The 20316-nt window shown below is 45.8% G+C and overlaps 2 protein-coding genes across 3 annotated transcripts; both read right to left on the bottom strand.

Annotated features, from left to right (window-relative positions):
* Positions 1-851: 851 nt before the first annotated feature.
* Positions 852-4972, bottom strand: rpl3 (ribosomal protein L3). The gene is made up of 9 exons (XM_080511762.1): positions 4904-4972; positions 4289-4481; positions 3128-3296; positions 2702-2837; positions 2327-2513; positions 1886-2148; positions 1705-1800; positions 1515-1634; positions 852-960 (listed from the first exon to the last, which is right to left on the bottom strand). The coding sequence occupies exons 1-9, from the start codon at positions 4955-4957 to the stop codon at positions 916-918; spliced, it is 1263 nt and encodes a 420-aa protein (XP_080367888.1). The 5' UTR covers positions 4958-4972; the 3' UTR covers positions 852-915.
* A 920-nt stretch (positions 4973-5892) lies between these two features.
* slc25a39 (solute carrier family 25 member 39) lies at positions 5893-19563 on the bottom strand. 2 transcript variants are annotated; one of them, XM_080511155.1, is made up of 12 exons: positions 19385-19563; positions 13126-13243; positions 12990-13049; positions 12825-12875; positions 12442-12551; positions 12291-12358; positions 9485-9609; positions 9223-9396; positions 8721-8830; positions 8473-8554; positions 7716-7796; positions 5894-6731 (listed from the first exon to the last, which is right to left on the bottom strand). In XM_080511155.1, exons 2-12 carry the CDS (start codon positions 13232-13234, stop codon positions 6613-6615), a joined length of 1089 nt encoding a protein of 362 aa, XP_080367281.1. In that variant the 5' UTR covers positions 13235-13243; positions 19385-19563; the 3' UTR covers positions 5894-6612. The 2 variants fall into 2 exon arrangements, with proteins under 2 accessions (XP_080367282.1, XP_080367281.1); XM_080511156.1 differs by lacking the exon at positions 7716-7796 and having other exon boundaries at positions 5893-6731.
* Between the last annotated feature and the right edge of the window lie 753 nt (positions 19564-20316).

The raw sequence follows: 20316 nt of genomic DNA, 5'->3' as shown, positions 1-20316 counted from the left end.
GACAAAGTGCTTTTTTTAATATCCTGCATCAACTTTTTGTGTAACCTTGCAGTTACCTCATTTTATGTGAATATAGCTTGTGATCTAAAATCCTCCTACATCATTTGGTGCTTCTATAGTAGGTACAGTATCCTGTTGCCCATACATGAGGCTGTGGAAGTGGGGCCTCAGTCAGCAATAAAAACCCAAGTCATGAGCCATCAGCACAAAGTTCACCCCTCAGTCCATTTCTGCAGGTTTCTTCCCATTTTAATTATGGGCCTTTACATCAGTCAATTGGCAGAATCACATTATACAAACAGGGATGAAAGTCACCTTATCTACGTCACTTAATTGACCACTAAAGACTGACCCTGCACTGTTTATTGTACTTTTATTCTCCACTTTGCCCCCCCCCCCCCCCATCAGTTTACTTTCCTTGCATTTCATCTTACTGTATACTTTGCTCCCCTTAGAACCTATACTTTATTAGTCTGATTTTTATCTTAGTCCTATTTTATTTTACTTATCACTTTCTACTGCAAATCCTTTTGGCCCCTAGTTCTTGATAGGCATTGTATACAAGTTACCTCTATTCTTATGTTTGCACATTTGTCTTTCCGTAAGAGCAGAATGTAACAAGAAAATGTTTCCTTTATGAGCTCAATAAATCTTAAATACTTTATATTTAAGTTTTTTTTTTTAATGTTCAAGGCCAGATTGCATGCGTTTCCTTGTGTGAATACTCAGACCAGGCCATTAGTCACTTGCCCATTACCTGTTCCCACATGTCAAAATGGATTTTCTTCAAATAAAATGTTTCTTCAGTTCAGCAGAGTGAAAGAGCCAACAAACCAAACTAGTCAGTCAAATTAAAGAAGGGTTTCATTTGTCTTTTATTAAACAACGCTGCACAGTTGAGCAGACATGGTTTGTTCAGGCCGTCTCCTCCTTGGTTATCCGGTCCTTCTTGAGTGGTCCCTAGAGAGAGAGAGAGAGAGAGAGAGAACCACCATCAGTCCTGCTGCAGAGCAGGAGAGCACAGCTGCTGCCAGCAGGGCAGCCATGTTCCCAGAGAGTGAACAGGGAGTGGCCACAGAGCGGCGCCACTCCCCTGCCTCAATGGAGTCACTGTGGCACTGGAATGGAACCAGAGTCCAGACGGAGGACCGGACCAGGTTACGAACAGTGCAGGAAGACCGTCCCACCGACAGTCACTTCATTTAACATTTAGTACTTTGTTCTGGCTTTACATCTGACACCCGTTTATTGGTCCTCAGAACAAATTCACTCTTTCAAAGTCCAGATCACTGGAATTTGACCAGCTCATGTTGGATGAAGGAGAGATAGTTTCATGATTAATTGTTGCGATCAACTCTAATCTAAAGAATAAACTTTATGCTAAAGTGAAAATGCAACACTTTCCTCTTGAATTAAACATGATAAATGCATTTGAATTGAAACCAAGATTAGTGCTTAATTTCCAAACGATGGGGTAAATAAATCCAACATTCATAATTAAATCTCCGTCTCACCATGAAAGCCTTCTTCTCCTCGACTGTCTGGAAGCGGCCGTGGCCGAACTTTGAAGTGGTGTCGATAAACTTGAGGTCGATCTTCTCCAGAGCGCGGCGGCTGGTCTGCACCAGTAGAGACTGCAGAGGAGAGAAAACGTTAGACAAGAAGGTGGCAGTCGCTCAGTCACTGCTGTTAAGTCTTCCTTACTTTTCGCAGAGTCAGCACCCTCTTCTTGGTCCCGACCACACAGCCCTTCACCATCACAAAGTCGTTGGTCACCTCCCCGTAGTGGACAAAACCACCCTGCAGAGACAAACCCAGTCAGCGCCAGCCTCCACGTTTTAAACCCCAGACTTCCCAGTGACGAGTAGAGGAGGCGACCACGTACCAGTGGGTTGATGCTCTTGTTGGACAGGTCGTACTCTGTGGAGGCGTTGTTCTTCACCAGCTTGCCGTCCTTGTTGTGGTAGCCCTGGCCGATCTTGTAGATCTTCTTGTTGATCTCTGTGCGGTGGTGGTAGCCCTTCTGGCCGGCACGGGCCACCGAGAAGGCCACGCGGGCAGGGTGCCAGGCACCGATGCAGGCGACCTTACGCAGACCCCGATGAGTCTTCCTGGGAAGCTTCTTTGTGTGCCAACGGCTCGTGACGCCTACGAGACAAGATGGAGTCGAAATGAGGAAACGCTCTTCATTTCCCCTAAACTGAGGCTCACATTTTAACCTTTGAGAGACTGCAGCTAGTGTCAGTAGGACTAGAAGTAAATTGACCTGCACACATCAAGGTTCATCAGAGGAGACAAGGCTTCTAAAGCAAGCAGTCGTCTTTACCTTTGTATCCGTGGCCCTTGGTGACCCCGATGACGTCGATCATCTCGTCCTGGGTGAAGACGGTGTTGACGGGCACGGCCTGCTCCAGCTTCTCGCGTGCCCAGTCCACCTTGTCGGAGATGGTGCCTCCATTCAGCTGCACCTCCATCAGGTGAGACTTCTTCTGCCTGATGGGCAGCAGACGCATCTGCACCGGATAAAAGTAGTGAGATGGGCACCTCAGTGGGACGCTTGCTCCTCCCACAGGAGGAGTCTCAGAAGGAAGGCAGCATGGAAGATCTCTTCATTATAGTCGGGCGCCATGCCTGACGCTATATCCGTGGTCTCGTCACAGACAAACAGAACCAGAGCGACCATCGCAGATAAAGTACCAACCTGAGTGTGGGCAATGACGCGGATGACCTGGCAGTACTTCTTCATGGCGGAAAAGTCCTTCTCCAGCTGCTTCTTGCCCTCCTCATCCTGCCACTTTTTGCAGTACTTGGTGTAAGCCTTCTTCTTGGACTTGTACCTGAGAGCACCAAGCAACACTGGTTGGCACAGGCCCTTCATGACCCTGGGGGAGGGGCCAGCGGAAGAACGCAGTGCAGAGCCGCTGTCGGCCCCAGAGGGGGTTTCGGCTCATGGCGCAGCTTCTAAGAAACACTTTCCACTGGCCAGAGGAGCCTGGAGCTCATCAGGGCACCAGGCGCCTGAGCGGAGCTGCCACCGACACGTTAGACCTACTGAGTGACAACACCTCCGTCTCCACTGGCAACCAACGGCTGTGCCATCAGGACGCGGCGCTCCCCGGAAACTCACCAGTTCTTGTAGAAGCGACGCTTGCACTCGTCACTGATGTGCTCAGCGAAGATGGTCTTGAAGGACCGCAGACCACGAGGCGTGTTCACATAGCCAGTGACTCCCACCACGATCATGGGCGGAGTCTCCACGATGGTCACGGCCTCCACCACCTCCTTCTTGTTCACCTCTGCATGATGAGAGAACGAGCTGGTCAGGCAAATCATCTCAAATCAAACCCTCTCCAGGGGGAATGGATTTGTCCAAGTCATGGCATCGACTGCGCTCAGTGCTCGACATTCAGCAAGGGGGTTAAACACCCATTCTGTCCGCCCGTCGAGGGACTCATCACAGGCAGACGACCAACGACCCAGAACTCTGCGCTAAAACCTCAAATTAACAACAAGCCTGCAGATCTATTCTACAGAGGATCATGTTAATAGATTCTTTTGCAAATCAGCTAAAAGCGCTTCAGATAACATCTGGGTGTAATCCATTCACTCTGGAAAATAACTGGTAAAATCTAAATTTAAATAGACTACTCTGGCAAAAACAGCATCAACTTGAATAAACTTTATGTGAAATCGTGTCAAAAACAAATATTAACTTGCATATTTTCAGACCTTCAGTATTTCACAATACTTTCTTCAAAAAGCATAGTTTGTACCTTTAAATTGAGTTTAATATGTGAGATTACCAACTCCTCTGCTCACATTACAAAGCTCATCTTATTATTATTTTTTTAAAGGTCTATACATGTGTCCATGTACAGCATCTCAAGAGGCAATGTGGGATTACTTGATGTGATTCATCATTGATTTTTATCAACCAAAGATTAATACATGAAACACCAAGATTTAACCCAAACATTTCTGATTGAAATATCATTTATAGTGGATAGAAGCAATGAATTAAACTAGTGCACTGTGATCCTGACCACGTGCAACTGCATCAATTTGAGTGTCAACTTTTACTACAAAGCTTCACTTTCAAACTAATAAATTGAATAGCGATCACACTAGACTTGATCTTTCTAGTGTGGGGGTTACAATATTATGTCATTGCACATTTGCAAGTTAACCACCTTTGCAGATCATCATCAGGATCACATTCATGGTAAAACCCAGAATATACTAGATATACAGCAGGAAGTAGTGGCTAAAGCCATGGCGGAGAGCTTACTGGACCCAGGCCGATCCACCTCCCTCACGATGTGGGTCATGCCGGCCTTGTAGCCCAGGAAGGCAGTCAGGTGCACCGGCTTGCTCGGGTCATCCTTCGGGAAACTCTTGGCCTTTCCCCGGTGGCGGCGGCTCCTCTTGCGGGGTAGGAAGCCCAGAGACCCGTGACGGGGGGCCGAAAATTTCCGGTGAGACTACGGGAGGAGGGCAGAGTTAATAAGATCAAGTTGAATTATTGCAACGTGTCCGTAAGATGCCAATGAGCTAGTCTCGATGCCAAATATTCGCACATCTGTACCTTTTAAATCGTCAGTCATGTCAGAAGTACGCTGGATTCAACTTCTAATAAACGATCTATTAGCATATAATTAGTTGAACCAATTCAATTTTAAAGTGGACAACAACCTTCGCCAAGCAGCCATTTTGGCACCACGGTTGCCGTTGTGGCTCAGCACGCGACCCACAAACTTACATTTTCAAGATTAAAACCTGAAAATAGTTTAGAGAAACTACGATAACATCTCAAACTAAACGTCTGAACTTTGTTAGAGGCATAAAATGTGACGGATTGTTCAGATGATGCGTGGATTGAGAGCGAAGAGGTAAACTCACTCACCATTTTGTCCCCAGTCCGATATGAAAGAGGCCTGAGGAGAGGCGACGTGCTCATATATACCACACCAAGTATCGCGAGATTTCCGGTAAAAACCCGCCCTCGGTCAGTCTGTGTGCAGTTGTTGCAGTGTCCATTAGATGTCGATATTTACCCCTGTCATATAGTTCAAACTACGACAACTGCAATGTTAAATTTAAGTACAAATTCGTTAAAAATTGTTGACAACAGTTCAGCCCAAATGTATCTATTACATCAATTATTTTTTATGTTTGAGACCCTTGATTTACATCATGATGCTACTAATACTGATGTTGAATGACAACAAAATGTAAAAACTGTTTTAAGAGTTTAAACATATTAATAACTAATAGGCCTATTTTCTTTCCTCTAATTATCATCACATTGTACTCTTCACTTGCTGCTCATTTTCTTATCTTAGCAGCCCTCCAATAATGTGAGAAAAAAAACAAATGCTATGATGTTTTTCAAACATAAAGAAAAGTCGAAGTAAAGCCTGTTACAAAAGAAATATATGAAAGTGTCGGTGAAGAATTAAAACACATATTTGGATATGAACTCCTATGCAGTAGTTTGGTCTTAAATTGATGTAAAATCCCCAAAGGAATCACAAATATCTGGTAGAATCATTGCTTGTCGTAAGAAACCAACCAGGAGAAAACAGGGTGAAGAAACAAGCCTATAAAGGATCAGTGGAAGACATGCCTTTGATGGAAACGCTAACACACACACTCAGACTCCAAGAAGCACAACTGGGGGAAAAAACTGGAGGAAATGGACTGAAATGGATATTACAGGATTATGAGCAATTTCTAATATCCTTAAAGCTAAAGCATGGAGTCATATCTCACCTGGTTTTGGTTCTGTGGTCTGTTTTTATGTTTGTATGAGAAAAATGTGTTTTCTAATAAAGATTTCAGTAGAAGACAAACGCCATCTGCAGACCAGCCCATTCGGTAAACCAGTTAAACAACATGTCATGTTTCATGTCAATATGGACAAAAATCCTTCTGAAGAGTTTCTAGGACTTTGAGGCCATTCATTCATTTCCCATCATACACATTCTATGTTCTGATAATAAACTTTGTTTTACCATCAGAAATAATAAATCTTACAACTTATAATCAAGCTGTTTTTTTCGTTTATTAACATTCTATTCAATATAAAAACATTTATATCTTTTGGATTAAGGCAGCTTATGATCCCTATGTTCTATGATCCAGTGTTATGTTTATAGTTTCATCTGATTTCTGGGAGTTAGGCTGCAGATGCAGAAAATCCTCCTTACTGTTTTCATTTCATGCAAGAAACTGAAAATAATTCCTCACAGGGGTTCATCATTGAGCTGAAACTTGTTTGTTACGTGCTATTTATTCCCTTTTTTCTTTGAATCAGAGCAAATCTGTCGGAAACGTGGTTGATCCTCCACAGCTGCAGTGTTGCAACCAATCAATAGAAAGCAATAGAAAGAAAAGCGATGATTGCAGTTGTATGAATGTGTGTGGGTTCCCCTGTATCACTACAGAAGCAGTCTGTACACAGGTTCAGGGTCTTCAGCTCCAGACTCCTGAAACATTGTTCTATAGACCTGAAGGACGCCATACGTTCAGTCTGTGTTGAATCCAGTGCTTCCAGTGTTTGTCAGCACTGACTCCAGGTCAGTCCACTCCTCCAGATTCCTCCTCGTCCAATCAGCACGTCAGCTGCTCTCGATCCCGATTCATGTTCTGGAAAAACGTCTTTCCAAACTCATATGTGCTGATCATGACGGCGCAGGCCGGAGCCACTTTGATCACCCTCGGCATGAAACCTGCAGAGAACAAAAGATGGTTCTGATCCTTCCATCCACTGAGCGGCTCCACCCAATTCAGCCTCGAACCGGTGAACCTGTCACCGTGAGGAAGGACAGCAAACCGCTCAAATCAAATCATCCATCCATCCATTGTCTACCACTTATCCGGGGCCGGGTTGCAGAGGCAGCAGTCTGAGCAGAGTTGCCCAGACTTCCCTCACCCCAGACTCTTCCTCCAGCTCTTCCGGTGGCACCCCAAGGCGTTCCCAGGCCATAGAGAGACATAGTCCCTCCAGCGTGTCCTGGGTCTGCCCCGAGGCCTCCAACCGGAGGGAGGTGTCCGGGTGGCATCCGAAATAGATGCCTGAGCCACCTCAGCTGGTTCCTCTGGATGTGGAGGTGACTGAGCTCCTCCCCCTATCTCTAAGGGGGACTGAGCTCCTCCCCCTATCTCTAAGGGTGACTGAGCTCCTCACCCTATCTCTAAGGGTGACTGAGCTCCTCACCCTATCTCTAAGGGGGACTGAGCTCCTCACCCTATCTCTAAGGGTGACTGAGCTCCTCACCCTATCTCTAAGGGTGACTGAGTTCCTCACCCTATCTCTAAGGGTGACTGAGTTCCTCACCCTATCTCTAAGGGTGACTGAGCTCCTCACCCTATCTCTAAGGGTGACTGAGCTCCTCACCCTATCTCTAAGGGTACGCCCAGCCACCCTACGGAGGAAACTCATTACAGCCGCTTGTATCCGGGATCTGGTTCTTTCGGTCATGACCCATAGTTCATGACCATAGGTGAGGGTAGGAGTGAAGGTCGACCGGTAAATCGAGAGCTTCGCTTTTTGGCTCAGCTCCTTCTTCACCATGACGGACCGATACAACGTCTGCATAACTGCAGACGCTGCACCGATCCGCCTGTCGATCTCACGCTCCATCTTTCCCCCACTCGTGAACAAGACCCCAAGATACTTGAACTCCTCCACCTGTAACAAATCAAATCAATACCTGCAAAAAGGCCCCGGTAGCCCAACTCAGCCCAGATCTCCTTCATCATGAGCCACGTGGACGTCTGCTCCTTCAGGGACACTGAGGAGGAGAAGGAGGAGGAGGAAGAGATCGAGGAGGAGCAGGAGGAGAAGGAGTAAGAGGAGGAGATGGTCCAGTTTTTAATTTCAAAAGTCCGGAATTACAGGCTCACATTCTGCCAAATCCACTTCCTAAAGGTTCTCCAGCAGTTCTAATCGTCTCCACACCTGGACCGACGCCCCAGAAGAGAAGAAAGTGTGTCCTCTCTCTCTCCTGGCTTGTTCCAGGGTTTAAAAAGTGTGTTGCTCCAAGCAGCCAATCAGAAATCAAACCCTATATAGTGTCATCAGGGGTTTAGCCAATCACAATCAAGGTTGGCCCTCATTTTGACTCCTCCCACAATCAGGCAGCTCTGTTCTGGCACATGGCACCACAAGAGGAAGTACTTCCTCCTCTTCCCATAGATGGGCATGTGTGGGCGGAGCCAGTCCAGCTCACACAGACACAGCAGATTCTGAATGCAGCTCCTATGATCCAATATTCAAATGGAGGAGCTGGAAACTTTGAATACGAGGTTTCTGGAGCGACCAGGAGGAGGAGGAGGAGGTGGAATGATGGAGGAGAGGAGAACTTTAAAGAAACTCATGAACTGGTGAAATCCTCTACTTGCAGCGCCGGCCGTCTCCTCTTCTCACATGACGTTTCATAAAACTTCCACTCAGTTTCCTGCACTCACCTCCCAGAGTCTCCATCTCTCCCAGCTGAATCTGCCTCCGAGTCTTCACCACGTCAAACGGCAGCGTGAGGACAGCGGCGAGCTGAGAGAGAGAGAGAGAGAGAGAGAGTGAGAGAGAGAGAGAGAGAGAGGAGGGGGGGGGGGAAACACCTAAAGTCTAACCACAGCTTTTCAGCATTTTCCGTTCCAGAAAGGTTTCACGTTTGAACAACGTGGAGGTTATAGAGGAGGAGGAGAGGTGAACTCACGGCTCCAGAGACGCCCCCCGCTGTGAAGCTGATGGAGAAGTTTCCCTGAGGAGCTCCGGACCGCTCATATAGGCTGGCTTTAACCAACTCATAGTTAAACCAGTACACAGCTGGGGGGGCAGAAACAGATAGAGAGATAGAGAAAGACAGAGACAGAGTGACATTAACTCATCAGAGGCTTTATAATCAATGAATTTATATAAATAACATTATTACACATTATGACCTGAAAACAACAAATTACTTCATATTAGTGAAGGAAAAGTCTGAGGATGACATTTTTCATGTTTTTTTTTTTAAACATCAGCTTGATTTTCATCCTGCTGTTGCTTCAGTCGCACATCATTTCTCTACATTTCAGCTCTGAGCAGGAAGTCTGCTGGTAAATCTCTTTTTTTTGTGTTTTTCTGTGTCATCATGGCAACAACTGGCCACCAGGACGTTGAATAATCATCATTAAACACTAATGACTGGGGGTTGTGGGTGAGTGTAGAAACCTCACCAGAGAAGGGCACGTCTCTGAGCACAGTGGGCCCCCAGCCCCTCCACAGCGACAGCACGCCGTCCTGAGCCATTGCCAAGCGAATGCAGGCCCTCAGCTCGTGGTAGGACAGCCGGCGGGACTGCATCTTGGTCCGGACCAGCTCCAGGGGGCTGATGATCGTCACTGCTCCCACTGCGGCGCAAAAGCTAGTGTCACGACAGAGGAACTTCAAACACGTGGAGGACAAGGCGAGTACGGAGGAGTTGACTCCTGAACTCACGTCTGGCGAGCCCCCCGGCGACCAGGGGGACCAGGCTGCCCTGGAGGGCCGGGCCACCCCGGAGGAAGTCCCCTAGCTGGTCGTAGCACGTGAAGTAGATGATGGTGGCGGGAATGGCCATCACCCTGCACACGCACGCACGCACACACACACACACACACACACAGAAGAAATCAGAAGACATGCTTTGGACCAACTCTCTGACTGACACACTGATAACATATAACAACATAGAACTCCTCAACGTGTAACATGTCCAGCGGCCTCATCTATGAAAGCTGCTGACGCACAGAACCGGTCCTGAGAGAAGTGTACGTCACTTCCCACGCAAAGTTTGTGATTTAAAAATATCTGAACATTGTGGGAGAATGTCCGTACCGGTACGACAACTTTGACCCTTGTGCAGCACATACAGACCTGGTGGTGCTGGTGGTAAGGTGGAGAACTGAAGATTCATCTCATACATTTAATATCTTCAAATATCAGACTTACAGATCCACATAATCATAAACAGCCAAGCTGCAGTGGTAAATGTTTCTTTAGTGGAACTTTACTGCTGAATCAGCAGAACCATGTTCATATGTCATAGTTTCATCTTCTAATAGTACAGAGCGTGGATACAACTGATTGATTATCAATTGTGACAAAGTGTGTAACAATCAGGCTAATTTCAGAGTAAACACATAGATAGCACGGTGACAGCCGTGTGGAGCCCAAAACTGATTCCCACTGACTGTCTGTCTCCAGTCTCTGAGGACGTCGGTTCTATTCCAGCTGCTTTTATTAGGATTTACAGCTATAAGGTACAAATATACTGAACTGTATGTACAAGTGAGTCTCTGGGAAAGTCTCATGCAAAAAACAAACTGCAGTTAACATAATTTACCATGGGTTACATGTGAAATAAAGAAATGATAGATTTTATATTGCTTCTTTTATTATTATACATACATGATATGGTATATTACTATGTTATGGCTGTAAATCCTGATAAAAGCTGCTCACGGTACAGTCATGCACTCAGGACATACTGCTGCTGCAGACAGACGACCTCCTCCTCTACCCTCCGCCGCAACTCTCGAGTGACTGAGGATGAAACACAAGTCCACTGAGCCTTTTCACCGTCCCTGCTCAAATATTTAATTAATACGTTTAATAAACAGATAAAACTGAACTTTATCAGTCTGCTGCGTCTCCAAATTGTCATCAAAATGCCTCCTTTCCTCTCCAACACTGACATGCGCTGGCCGTCACAACCATGATGTCACTCTCCTCTGACCTCCACCTTCAGATCAGATTCTTCTCCTCCACCTCTACAGTCACAGATCTCTCTGAGACACTCACACTATTTCCAGCAGTGACGATGTGCTGCCGATTGTTTTTTTCTTTTATTAGTGATTCCACTACTGTGACACGAAATAATATCCTCTCCTGACCTCCACCTCCTCCGTGACTATTTCTCTCTCCATAAAATTCCTTTTCTTCGTCTGTTCTGTCAGGATTTAGCGTCAAATGCCGGCGATCAACAGGCTGATTGAGATGTAAAAATAATAGATGTAATATGATGAGACACGTTGCATTGATCATTTATGGTAGAAAGTGGGCGTGTCGATGGCAGGAGATGAACTGTCAACCTTTCAGGTAAAAAGTGATTTATAAAAGGAAAGTGCGTGCAGATGTACGTACGCACGGTTTTATTGATCCAAACTTTTTTGGGGGGGGCGCACGCCATTTTCAGTTTTTGGGAGCACGTACATTTCTAGTAGGAATTCTACGCCAGGTTTTATAAATGAGGCCCCTGGTCTCTGGACCACAGCTCCAATGTCGTTCTCTTCACCCCTTAAAGTCTTGTGGACTTTTCCACTTGTACTTCCTCAGTCCTACTCTCCTCTACTCCACTCAGCCTCGGCCGTTTTCCATTTCAATATAGTCCCACAATGGCATGGGCTGAGTCATCAGAGCTTTTCCCCGTGTACAAATCATCACCCTGATGCAATGCGGAATGAGTATCCATTGGCTCAAATAATAAATTAAATAGTGTATATTTTTATATATTTATTAATATTACAACATGTGGATCATTGCGATGGTGCTTCACTGTCCGGTGTTCCGGTTTCACTGGTGCCCCTGTTAACTGGTGACTCCTGCCTCCAGCTGTTAGCAGCAGCTGATGTTAAAATAAGACGAACAAACGCTACGATACTTTAAACTTTAATGGAAATGAGGTTAAACGGCGTTCTCCAGGACAGCTACGGGTTCTGGTCGGGTTTTTAACATCTGCAGTGAAAAGGAGCCGCTGGAGGAAGAGGGTCATCAGTTAACAGGGGAACCAGTTAATCCTAAACACCGGTGGTCTGGCGGCTGGGAGACGTCCTGATCCAAGTAGCGTGTTGCTCCATCCAGCTCCAGAATCGTCTGGTCGCCTCCAGACAGAGAAACGTCTGCAGCTCTTCACTCCTCCACTGGTTGGTTTCTCTCTGGTTCTGATCCACTTTAAAAATGGTGGCTGAATGAGACGCCTTCTGACTCATCTGTGTTGTGATGCGCTGGCCAATCAGAGGCTGCCATCTGCCGGGCGTCACACTGTCTACTGGCCTCAGCTCACTGGGAACCTGGGAACCAGGTCCCTGGTAGTAGTAACCCAAACCCCTAACACGTAGTGCAACAGTAGCGTCCAGTTGAGTAGGGCTGAGGAGGAGCTAGTGGAAAAGCCCCATTGTTCTGGTCTTTATCTGGACTGAGTCTCTGGTGAGATGGTCTAGACTACAATCCCAGAATCTAGTGGAGGTCTAGGTTTGGGACTCACAGAGTCGGAGGAAGTCCACTCCACAGAGACCGGAGACCCTCCTGGCGGCTGATCTTCACCAAGGCATCCTGCAGGGCCAAGCAACGCAACACATCAGTAAAACAAGACAAAATGAGGCGTCCGGGACAGGAAGTGAGGCGGCACTGCTCACCAGAGTCCCGCTGAAGTGCGTGGGGGTTTGGTACCAGCTGGTACAGCTGGTCCGGTTCTGGCACACGTAGATGTGACGTATCAGGCTGTTACAGTACAGGAAACACTTCCCTGTATGGCAACACCACAAACCGTCCCGTCACGTTCTTCCACGCAAACAACACACACTTGTTCTATTTTCAGTGAGCACTGGCAGAGTCAAGGACAGAACAGAGAAAGTCCTACAGATAACAGGGTTTGTTCTGGTGAACTGGTTTCTGGGTAATATTTACAAGGAGAAGCAGCATGACTCAGCAAAAATCTAAACAAGGGCATTTTACCATCGACACGCACGCACGGCATAAACGCATAAACACACAAGCCACTGCGGCCTCAGATACTCACACTTGGATGGGCGGTTCACTTTACCCCAGTGGGCAGATTCACAGCTCGAAGCTACAGAGAACAGAGGAGTGTTTAGTACGTTCATTGTTCAGTGTGCTGAGTGTTGCAGGCCAAGCAGAAGCTGCTTTTAGACAGTAAGGTCCCAGGTGTGTGGCTCCTCCCTACCTCGATGGAAGGGCGTCTGCTGAGCCTGCAGCCGGATCTTCACAACGTCCAGCGGCGTGACTGCAGAAAGAGCAGAGTCGGGATCAGCCGCATCGGCGGAGGAAACCAACTCACATTTTAGTGGCCAATATCTCACCAAACAAGGATGTGAGGAGCGCTCCGGAGCCGGAGGCCAGCATCTGCTGCACGGGAGTGATGGTGACCGCTGGGGCCGGGCAGTCCGCCACCGGGGCCCGCTCCCCCATCCTGCCCACCTGTCACACCAGACAGAACACAGTACGCTGCGGTGACGGTCACAGAGGAGATTCCTGGCAGCAGTAAGAGGAGCTGTGTGGCTCGCTTATGTAAAAACCAGGAGGTTGGAGGATCACTGTCCTGTCCTGTCATGTCAGGAGGTCATGTTACAGTCATCAGACCAATGGATGACATGTTACAGTCATCAGACCAATGGATGTCATGTTACAGTCATCAGACCAATGGATGACATGTTACAGTCATCAGACCAATGGATGTCATGTTACAGTCATCAGACCAATGGATGTCATGTTACAGTCATCAGACCAATGGATGACATGTTACAGTCATCAGACCAATGGATGTCATGTTACAGTCATCAGACCAATGGATGACATGTTACAGTCATCAGACCAATGGATGTCATGTTACAGTCATCAGACCAATGGATGACATGTTACAGTCATCAGACCAATGGATGACATGTTACAGTCATCAGACCAATGGATGTCATGTTACAGTCATCAGACCAATGGATGACATGTTACAGTCATCAGACCAATGGATGTCATGTTACAGTCATCAGACCAATGGATGACATGTTACAGTCATCAGACCAATGGATGTCATGTTACAGTCATCAGACCAATGGATGTCATGTTACAGTCATCAGACCAATGGATGACATGTTACAGTCATCAGACCAATGGATGTCATGTTACAGTCATCAGACCAATGGATGACATGTTACAGTCATCAGACCAATGGATGTCATGTTACAGTCATCAGACCAATGGATGACATGTTACAGTCATCAGACCAATGGATGACATGTTACAGTCATCAGACCAATGGATGTCATGTTACAGTCATCAGACCAATGGATGACATGTTACAGTCATCAGACCAATGGATGACATGTTACAGTCATCAGACCAATGGATGACATGTTACAGTCATCAGACCAATGGATGTCATGTTACAGTCATCAGACCAATGGATGTCATGTTACAGTCATCAGACCAATGGATGTCATGTTACAGTCATCAGACCAATGGATGTCATGTTACAGTCATCAGACCAATGGATGACATGTTACAGTCATCAGACCAATGGATGTCATGTTACAGTCATCAGACCAATGGATGACATGTTACAGTCATCAGACCAATGGATGACATGTTACAGTCATCAGACCAATGGATGTCATGTTACAGTCATCAGACCAATGGATGACATGTTACAGTCATCAGACCAATGGATGTCATGTTACAGTCATCAGACCAATGGATGTCATGTTACAGTCATCAGACCAATGGATGTCATGTTACAGTCATCAGACCAATGGATGACATGTTACAGTCATCAGACCAATGGATGTCATGTTACAGTCATCAGACCAATGGATGACATGTTACAGTCATCAGACCAATGGATGTCATGTTACAGTCATCAGACCAATGGATGACATGTTACAGTCATCAGACCAATGGATGACATGTTACAGTCATCAGACCAATGGATGTCATGTTACAGTCATCAGACCAATGGATGACATGTTACAGTCATCAGACCAATGGATGTCATGTTACAGTCATCAGACCAATGGATGACATGTTACAGTCATCAGACCAATGGATGACATGTTACAGTCATCAGACCAATGGATGTCATGTTACAGTCATCAGACCAATGGATGACATGTTACAGTCATCAGACCAATGGATGACATGTTACAGTCATCAGACCAATGGATGACATGTTACAGTCATCAGGCCAATGGATGACATGTTACAGTCATCAGACCAATGGATGACATGTTACAGTCATCAGACCAATGGATGACATGTTACAGTCATCAGACCAATGGATGACATGTTACAGTCATCAGACCAATGGATGACATGTCACAGTCATCAGACCAATGGATGTCATGTTACAGTCATCAGACCAATGGATGACATGTTACAGTCATCAGACCAATGGATGTCATGTTACAGTCATCAGACCAATGGATGACATGTTACAGTCATCAGACCAATGGATGACATGTTACAGTCATCAGACCAATGGATGACATGTTACAGTCATCAGACCAATGGATGTCATGTTACAGTCATCAGACCAATGGATGACATGTTACAGTCATCAGACCAATGGATGACATGTTACAGTCATCAGACCAATGGATGACATGTTACAGTCATCAGACCAATGGATGACATGTTACAGTCATCAGACCAATGGATGACATGTTACAGTCATCAGACCAATGGATGACATGTTACAGTCATCAGACCAATGGATGTCATGTTACAGTCATCAGACCAATGGATGTCATGTTACAGTCATCAGACCAATGGATGACATGTTACAGTCATCAGACCAATGGATGTCATGTTACAGTCATCAGACCAATGGATGACATGTTACAGTCATCAGACCAATGGATGACATGTTACAGTCATCAGACCAATGGATGACATGTTACAGTCATCACAGGAATGGACTTGGGCTGCAACAACAAATCGGTTAAATTCTAATACATTTGATTATTAAAAGTGTTGAAAATCAATTTAATTATATTGAATTTAATTATCGATTTGTTGTGTCACGCGATTTATGCGTCACTAGGCCGGCATTCACTCTCTCGGAAACATCAAAGTTGCGGCGCAGCACTCAAGCTAACGGCTAGCCGCCGGAGCGCGCTCAGATGGGGGGAGATGTCAACGGAAGCCGACTGGCGTTTTCTCTCGGAAACAACACGAAAGTTGCGGCGCAGCACTCGAGCTAACGGCTAGCCGCCGGAGCTCAGATGCGGGGAGACAAAATAAAAGAAGTAGTGCAAAGCGGAGGATGTAAACAACCACAGAGGATTCATATGGTCTTCTGCCCAGCTCAGGTAATCGTTGCAACATCACATATCTGTGCAGCTCTAAGCCCCGCCTACTTTCTGGAGGAAACACACCGGATTTGCTCTGCTTTACTTTACTTACTGCTTTACCTTACTGCTCCATACAGCCCTTTGAGCTTGTAAAAATATTGACACTTTCATTCCATCCACTGACCACAACAAAGAAAAACTTTGAAGTGTCAATAAATGTTATTATAGCAATATTTTACCAGTCTGGTCACTCAGGATGAAGCTGGACTGTACGTGGTCCCTGGAATTATCTTGTATAGATCTTATATACAGTACATGTGTATATATGTATTTATATTGTATTCGTTCAGTTATGTGCTTTTAAATAATCAGAACAGATTTCATGTTTGGTTCGTTCAATATCAACTGGTCCTACATATTTGAAATGTTTTCTTTAACCAATTCATCAATTAATCGAAAAAATAATCAATCAATTATTGAAATAATTGTTAGATGCAGCCCAAGGTCAACATTAAAACCAATTTTAATGAAACATCTCACAACCTCACCACCTCCTCACCTCCACTATACCACCTCCTCACCTTGTTCCTCACCTCCTCCTCACCCCCTCCTCACCTCCACCTCACCACCTCCTCACCTCCACTATACCACCTCCTCACCTTGTTCCTCACCTCCACCTCACCACCTCCTCACCTGCATCTCACAACCTCACCACCTCCTCACCTTGTTCCTCACCTCCTCCTCACCCCCTCCTCACCTCCACTATACCACCTCCTCACCTTGTTCCTCACCTCCACCTCACCACCTCCTCACCTGCATCTCACAACCTCACCACCTCCTCACCTTGTTCCTCACCTCCTCCTCACCCCCTCCTCACCTCCACTATACCACCTCCTCAACTTGTTCCTCACCTCCACCTCACCACCTCCTCACCTCCACCTCACCACCTCCTCACCTCCACTATACCACCTCCTCACCTTGTTCCTCACCTCCACCTCACCACCTCCTCACCTGCATCTCACAACCTCACCACCTCCTCACCTTGTTCCTCACCTCCTCCTCACCCCCTCCTCACCTCCACTATACCACCTCCTCAACTTGTTCCTCACCTCCACCTCACCTGCATCTCACAACCTCACCACCTCCTCACCTTGTTCCTCACCTCCTCCTCACCCCCTCCTCACCTCCACTATACCACCTCCTCACCTTGTTCCTCACCTCCTCCTCACCCCCTCCTCACCTCCACTATACCACCTCCTCACCTTGTTCCTCACCTCCACCTCACCACCTCCTCACCTGCATCTCACAACCTCACCCCCTCCTCACCTCCACTATACCACCTCCTCACCTTGTTCCTCACCTCCACCTCACCACCTCTTTACCCCTCCTCACCCCCTCCTCACCTCCTCCCTACCCCTCCTCACCCCCTCCCTACCCCTCCTCACCCCCTCCTCACCTCCTCCCTACCCCTCCTAACAAACATTTCAGTTTTCCTGCTTCAGCTGTGATCCAGGAGTTGGTTTAGATTGAGCCCAGTTCACACGGCAGGATTATAAAATTGTCGGCAGATTTCCCAAACCTGAGAGACCACACACACGGCGATAAATAATCACAGGTGTAACAGTGTTGGTCGTACTGTGTGTGTTGTGCAGCCACTGAGCAACATCAACACACCACACATGAACTGATTTCACTCACGAACATCCCCAGATCAGACGGGAAATCTCACAAAACCTTGTGAGATCAAGCATGATTCCAGAGTCAACAAACCTGGCGGATGAAGAGGATGCAATGGCGATCGTTTGTGGTGTGTGTGGGTTTTTTTCCCCTCCGAAAAAAACAGATTTTAAAAAGAAGAGGCATTCGTTCGTCATGACAACTGTTTTGATTTTTGGATTCTCCGCCTGCTTCCAGTCCGGCCAACACGTCACCTTACTTTCTGATTAGCTACGTGTCACAGTCAACAGGCTCGTTGCGTCTTCCCCTCGGGGTCCACCACACACGGTGAGAACTCAGGTCAAAACAATCCAACATGTTGAATATCCCCGATCTCAGATCGGAGCGGTTCTGACATCCTTCCGAGCAGACAAGAGCAGCCTTAACACACCACACACGGTAGGAATATCTGATAATATTATTTTATGATGATCTGAGCGTCTTTAAGATTGTCGGAAGGAGAGAATCAGGGTCAACGTCGGCCTAATTATCCTGCCATGTGAACCGGTCTTTAGTGGCAGTATTATTGACCCCCCAGAGGAAAAGCCGGTGTCCAACTACACGTGACGACCAGAGAGTCTCTGGATCAATAAATAAGTGCGATTCATCACATCCCAGCCTGAGAGTATCAGGAAACAGGAGATTACAAATAGGAAATGCACACCGCCGTGAGATTATCTCAGGATGAACCAACAAGACAAATCACAAAAATAAAAAATCTCCCAATCATCTTCAGATTCCATCAGGATATAGCAGTGTGCTAGCAGCAGACGGCTAACCCAGCTTAGTTAGCAGTTTTTTCAAAAATTTGGTAAAATACATACATACATGTATATACATACCAATAAATATCAGGAGATTAAAGATAATTTATCTAACTAGAAGAAAGGATGGAAAGCAATTCACTGGGATTATTAAACATCCCAGGTTCACTAAATAGAATAGAAATACTTTATTAATCCTAGAGAGAATTTCTTTAAATATGGAGATATCCAGGAGAAAAGAATGAATCCATGAGAAAAATTATCGCTGTTAACAGATGAGACAAGAAAAACTACGTTTTTCAGTGGGACATTTCACATCCTCTACCAACCAGGAGAAGCTGAGAAATGAGAAAAACATAATAATAGTTTATAACACAGATTTAGGTAGTGATAATGTCAATCAAATAAATACCAAGAGATTAAAGAAAATTATTCATAGTAGAAATACAAGAGTATATTTATGTTACGAACTGATGGAAACTGTCTGAATGAGATCAATGATATCTTACCCAAATGAACAAAACGTGATGAGACTTAATGAACAACAACTTTGTTCATGAAGCTCATATTATTGATCGAAACATGCTTGATACGTTATGTTCTTTTTATCACGCGGTACCATGAAAGTAAATTATGACAACCTTTATAACCTCGTTATAAATTGCAGCAGGAGCGATCATCTCCAGGTGTATTTAGTGGTTCTATCAGACACGTCACATCAGATCTTTGTCATTATTTAGCCTTTACATGAGCTCGGAGCAGGTTAGCATGTCAGCTAACAGGCCAACGACACTCACCTCTACTGCGGCTGCCGGAAGCGTTGTGAAACTCGGGTGTCTTCACCCATGTCGGTTAAATAAACGTTACCAAAGAGCAAGAAGAGTCCTCCATGCGTTCTCCGAGGCTCCAGCACCGCATGTAAACATGATGTGCGGGGCTGCGGAGCACAGCCCGAGTGCCTGAGGGGCCCATCCTGCGGGACACACACTGCGCACGGGGAGCGCAGATATCAGCAGCGCATGCGGTCGACGAGCCCCGGCTATTGGTGGCAACAGATGTTTTGGAGATCAGCGCTTTAGGATTGACTTGGCTCTGCCCCCTCCCGAAAGCCTCTGAATTTTGAAACGTGTAAAAGACTCAAAGTATCTCACTGATAGATATAAAACATATATCTGCGATCTCACTGACATTATTTTTTTTAATGAATAAGTTTTTCATTTTTAAATAGCCCTTAGTGCAGGGAGCGCCAACATCTTTGTTTGGGAGAGTTCGGTGGTCAATATTGACAACAATGTGCTGGGCTGACTTTATCATCACACTGTCTACAACAAACAACATTCTTCTTTACTTATAAAGTTGCTTTTGTTGTTGTTGTTGTTTTTTCCTTCCTGTTTTTGTTTGTTTTTGTTCTGTTTTTGTTTTTATTTTGTTTTTGTGTGTTTGTTTGTTTGTTTGTTTTGTTTGATGTCCTTTTGTTTTTGCTTTTGTTATAATTGTTGTGATTACTTTGGTTTTTGCTCTGTTGTTGTTCAGGCTGGTTTAATCTCATGGCAGTTGGAAAATATTTAGATCACTGTGATTACTGTATTATTAAAAAGAAGAAAAAAATGTAGTAGCACTAAACAAGGGTATTATATGTATCTCCCCACCAAGTCTTTCTCTCCTCTCCTCTCCTCTCCTCTCCTCTCCTCTCCTCTCCTCTCCTCTCCTCTCCTCTCCTCTCCTCTCC

This window comes from Blennius ocellaris (assembly GCF_963422515.1).
Source record: "Blennius ocellaris genome assembly, chromosome: 16".
NCBI lineage: Eukaryota > Metazoa > Chordata > Actinopteri > Blenniiformes > Blenniidae > Blennius > Blennius ocellaris.
The sequence above is the reverse complement of the archived record's forward strand: the minus strand, read 5'-3'. Positions and strand labels throughout refer to the sequence as shown.

Excerpts from the sequence above, each read along its gene's own strand:
- rpl3 (XM_080511762.1), bottom strand. The coding sequence starts at position 4,957 with ATGAGCACGTCGCCTCTCCTCAGGCCTCTTTCATATCGGACTGGGGAC. Across the intron at positions 3,297-4,288 it reads GGTGGATCGGCCTGGGTCCA|AGGTGAACAAGAAGGAGGTG; the intron begins GTAAGCTCTCCG and ends CTCATCATGCAG. Across the intron at positions 961-1,514 it reads AGGAGAAGAAGGCTTTCATG|GGACCACTCAAGAAGGACCG; the intron begins GTGAGACGGAGA and ends CTCTCTCTCTAG.
- slc25a39 (XM_080511155.1), bottom strand. The coding sequence starts at position 13,234 with ATGGGGGAGCGGGCCCCGGTGGCGGACTGCCCGGCCCCAGCGGTCACC. Across the intron at positions 13,050-13,125 it reads GCTCCTCACATCCTTGTTTG|TCACGCCGCTGGACGTTGTG; the intron begins GTGAGATATTGG and ends CTCTTTCTGCAG. Across the intron at positions 7,797-8,472 it reads AGAGATGGAGACTCTGGGAG|TGTCCCTGAAGGAGCAGACG; the intron begins GTGAGTGCAGGA and ends TCTCCTCCTCAG.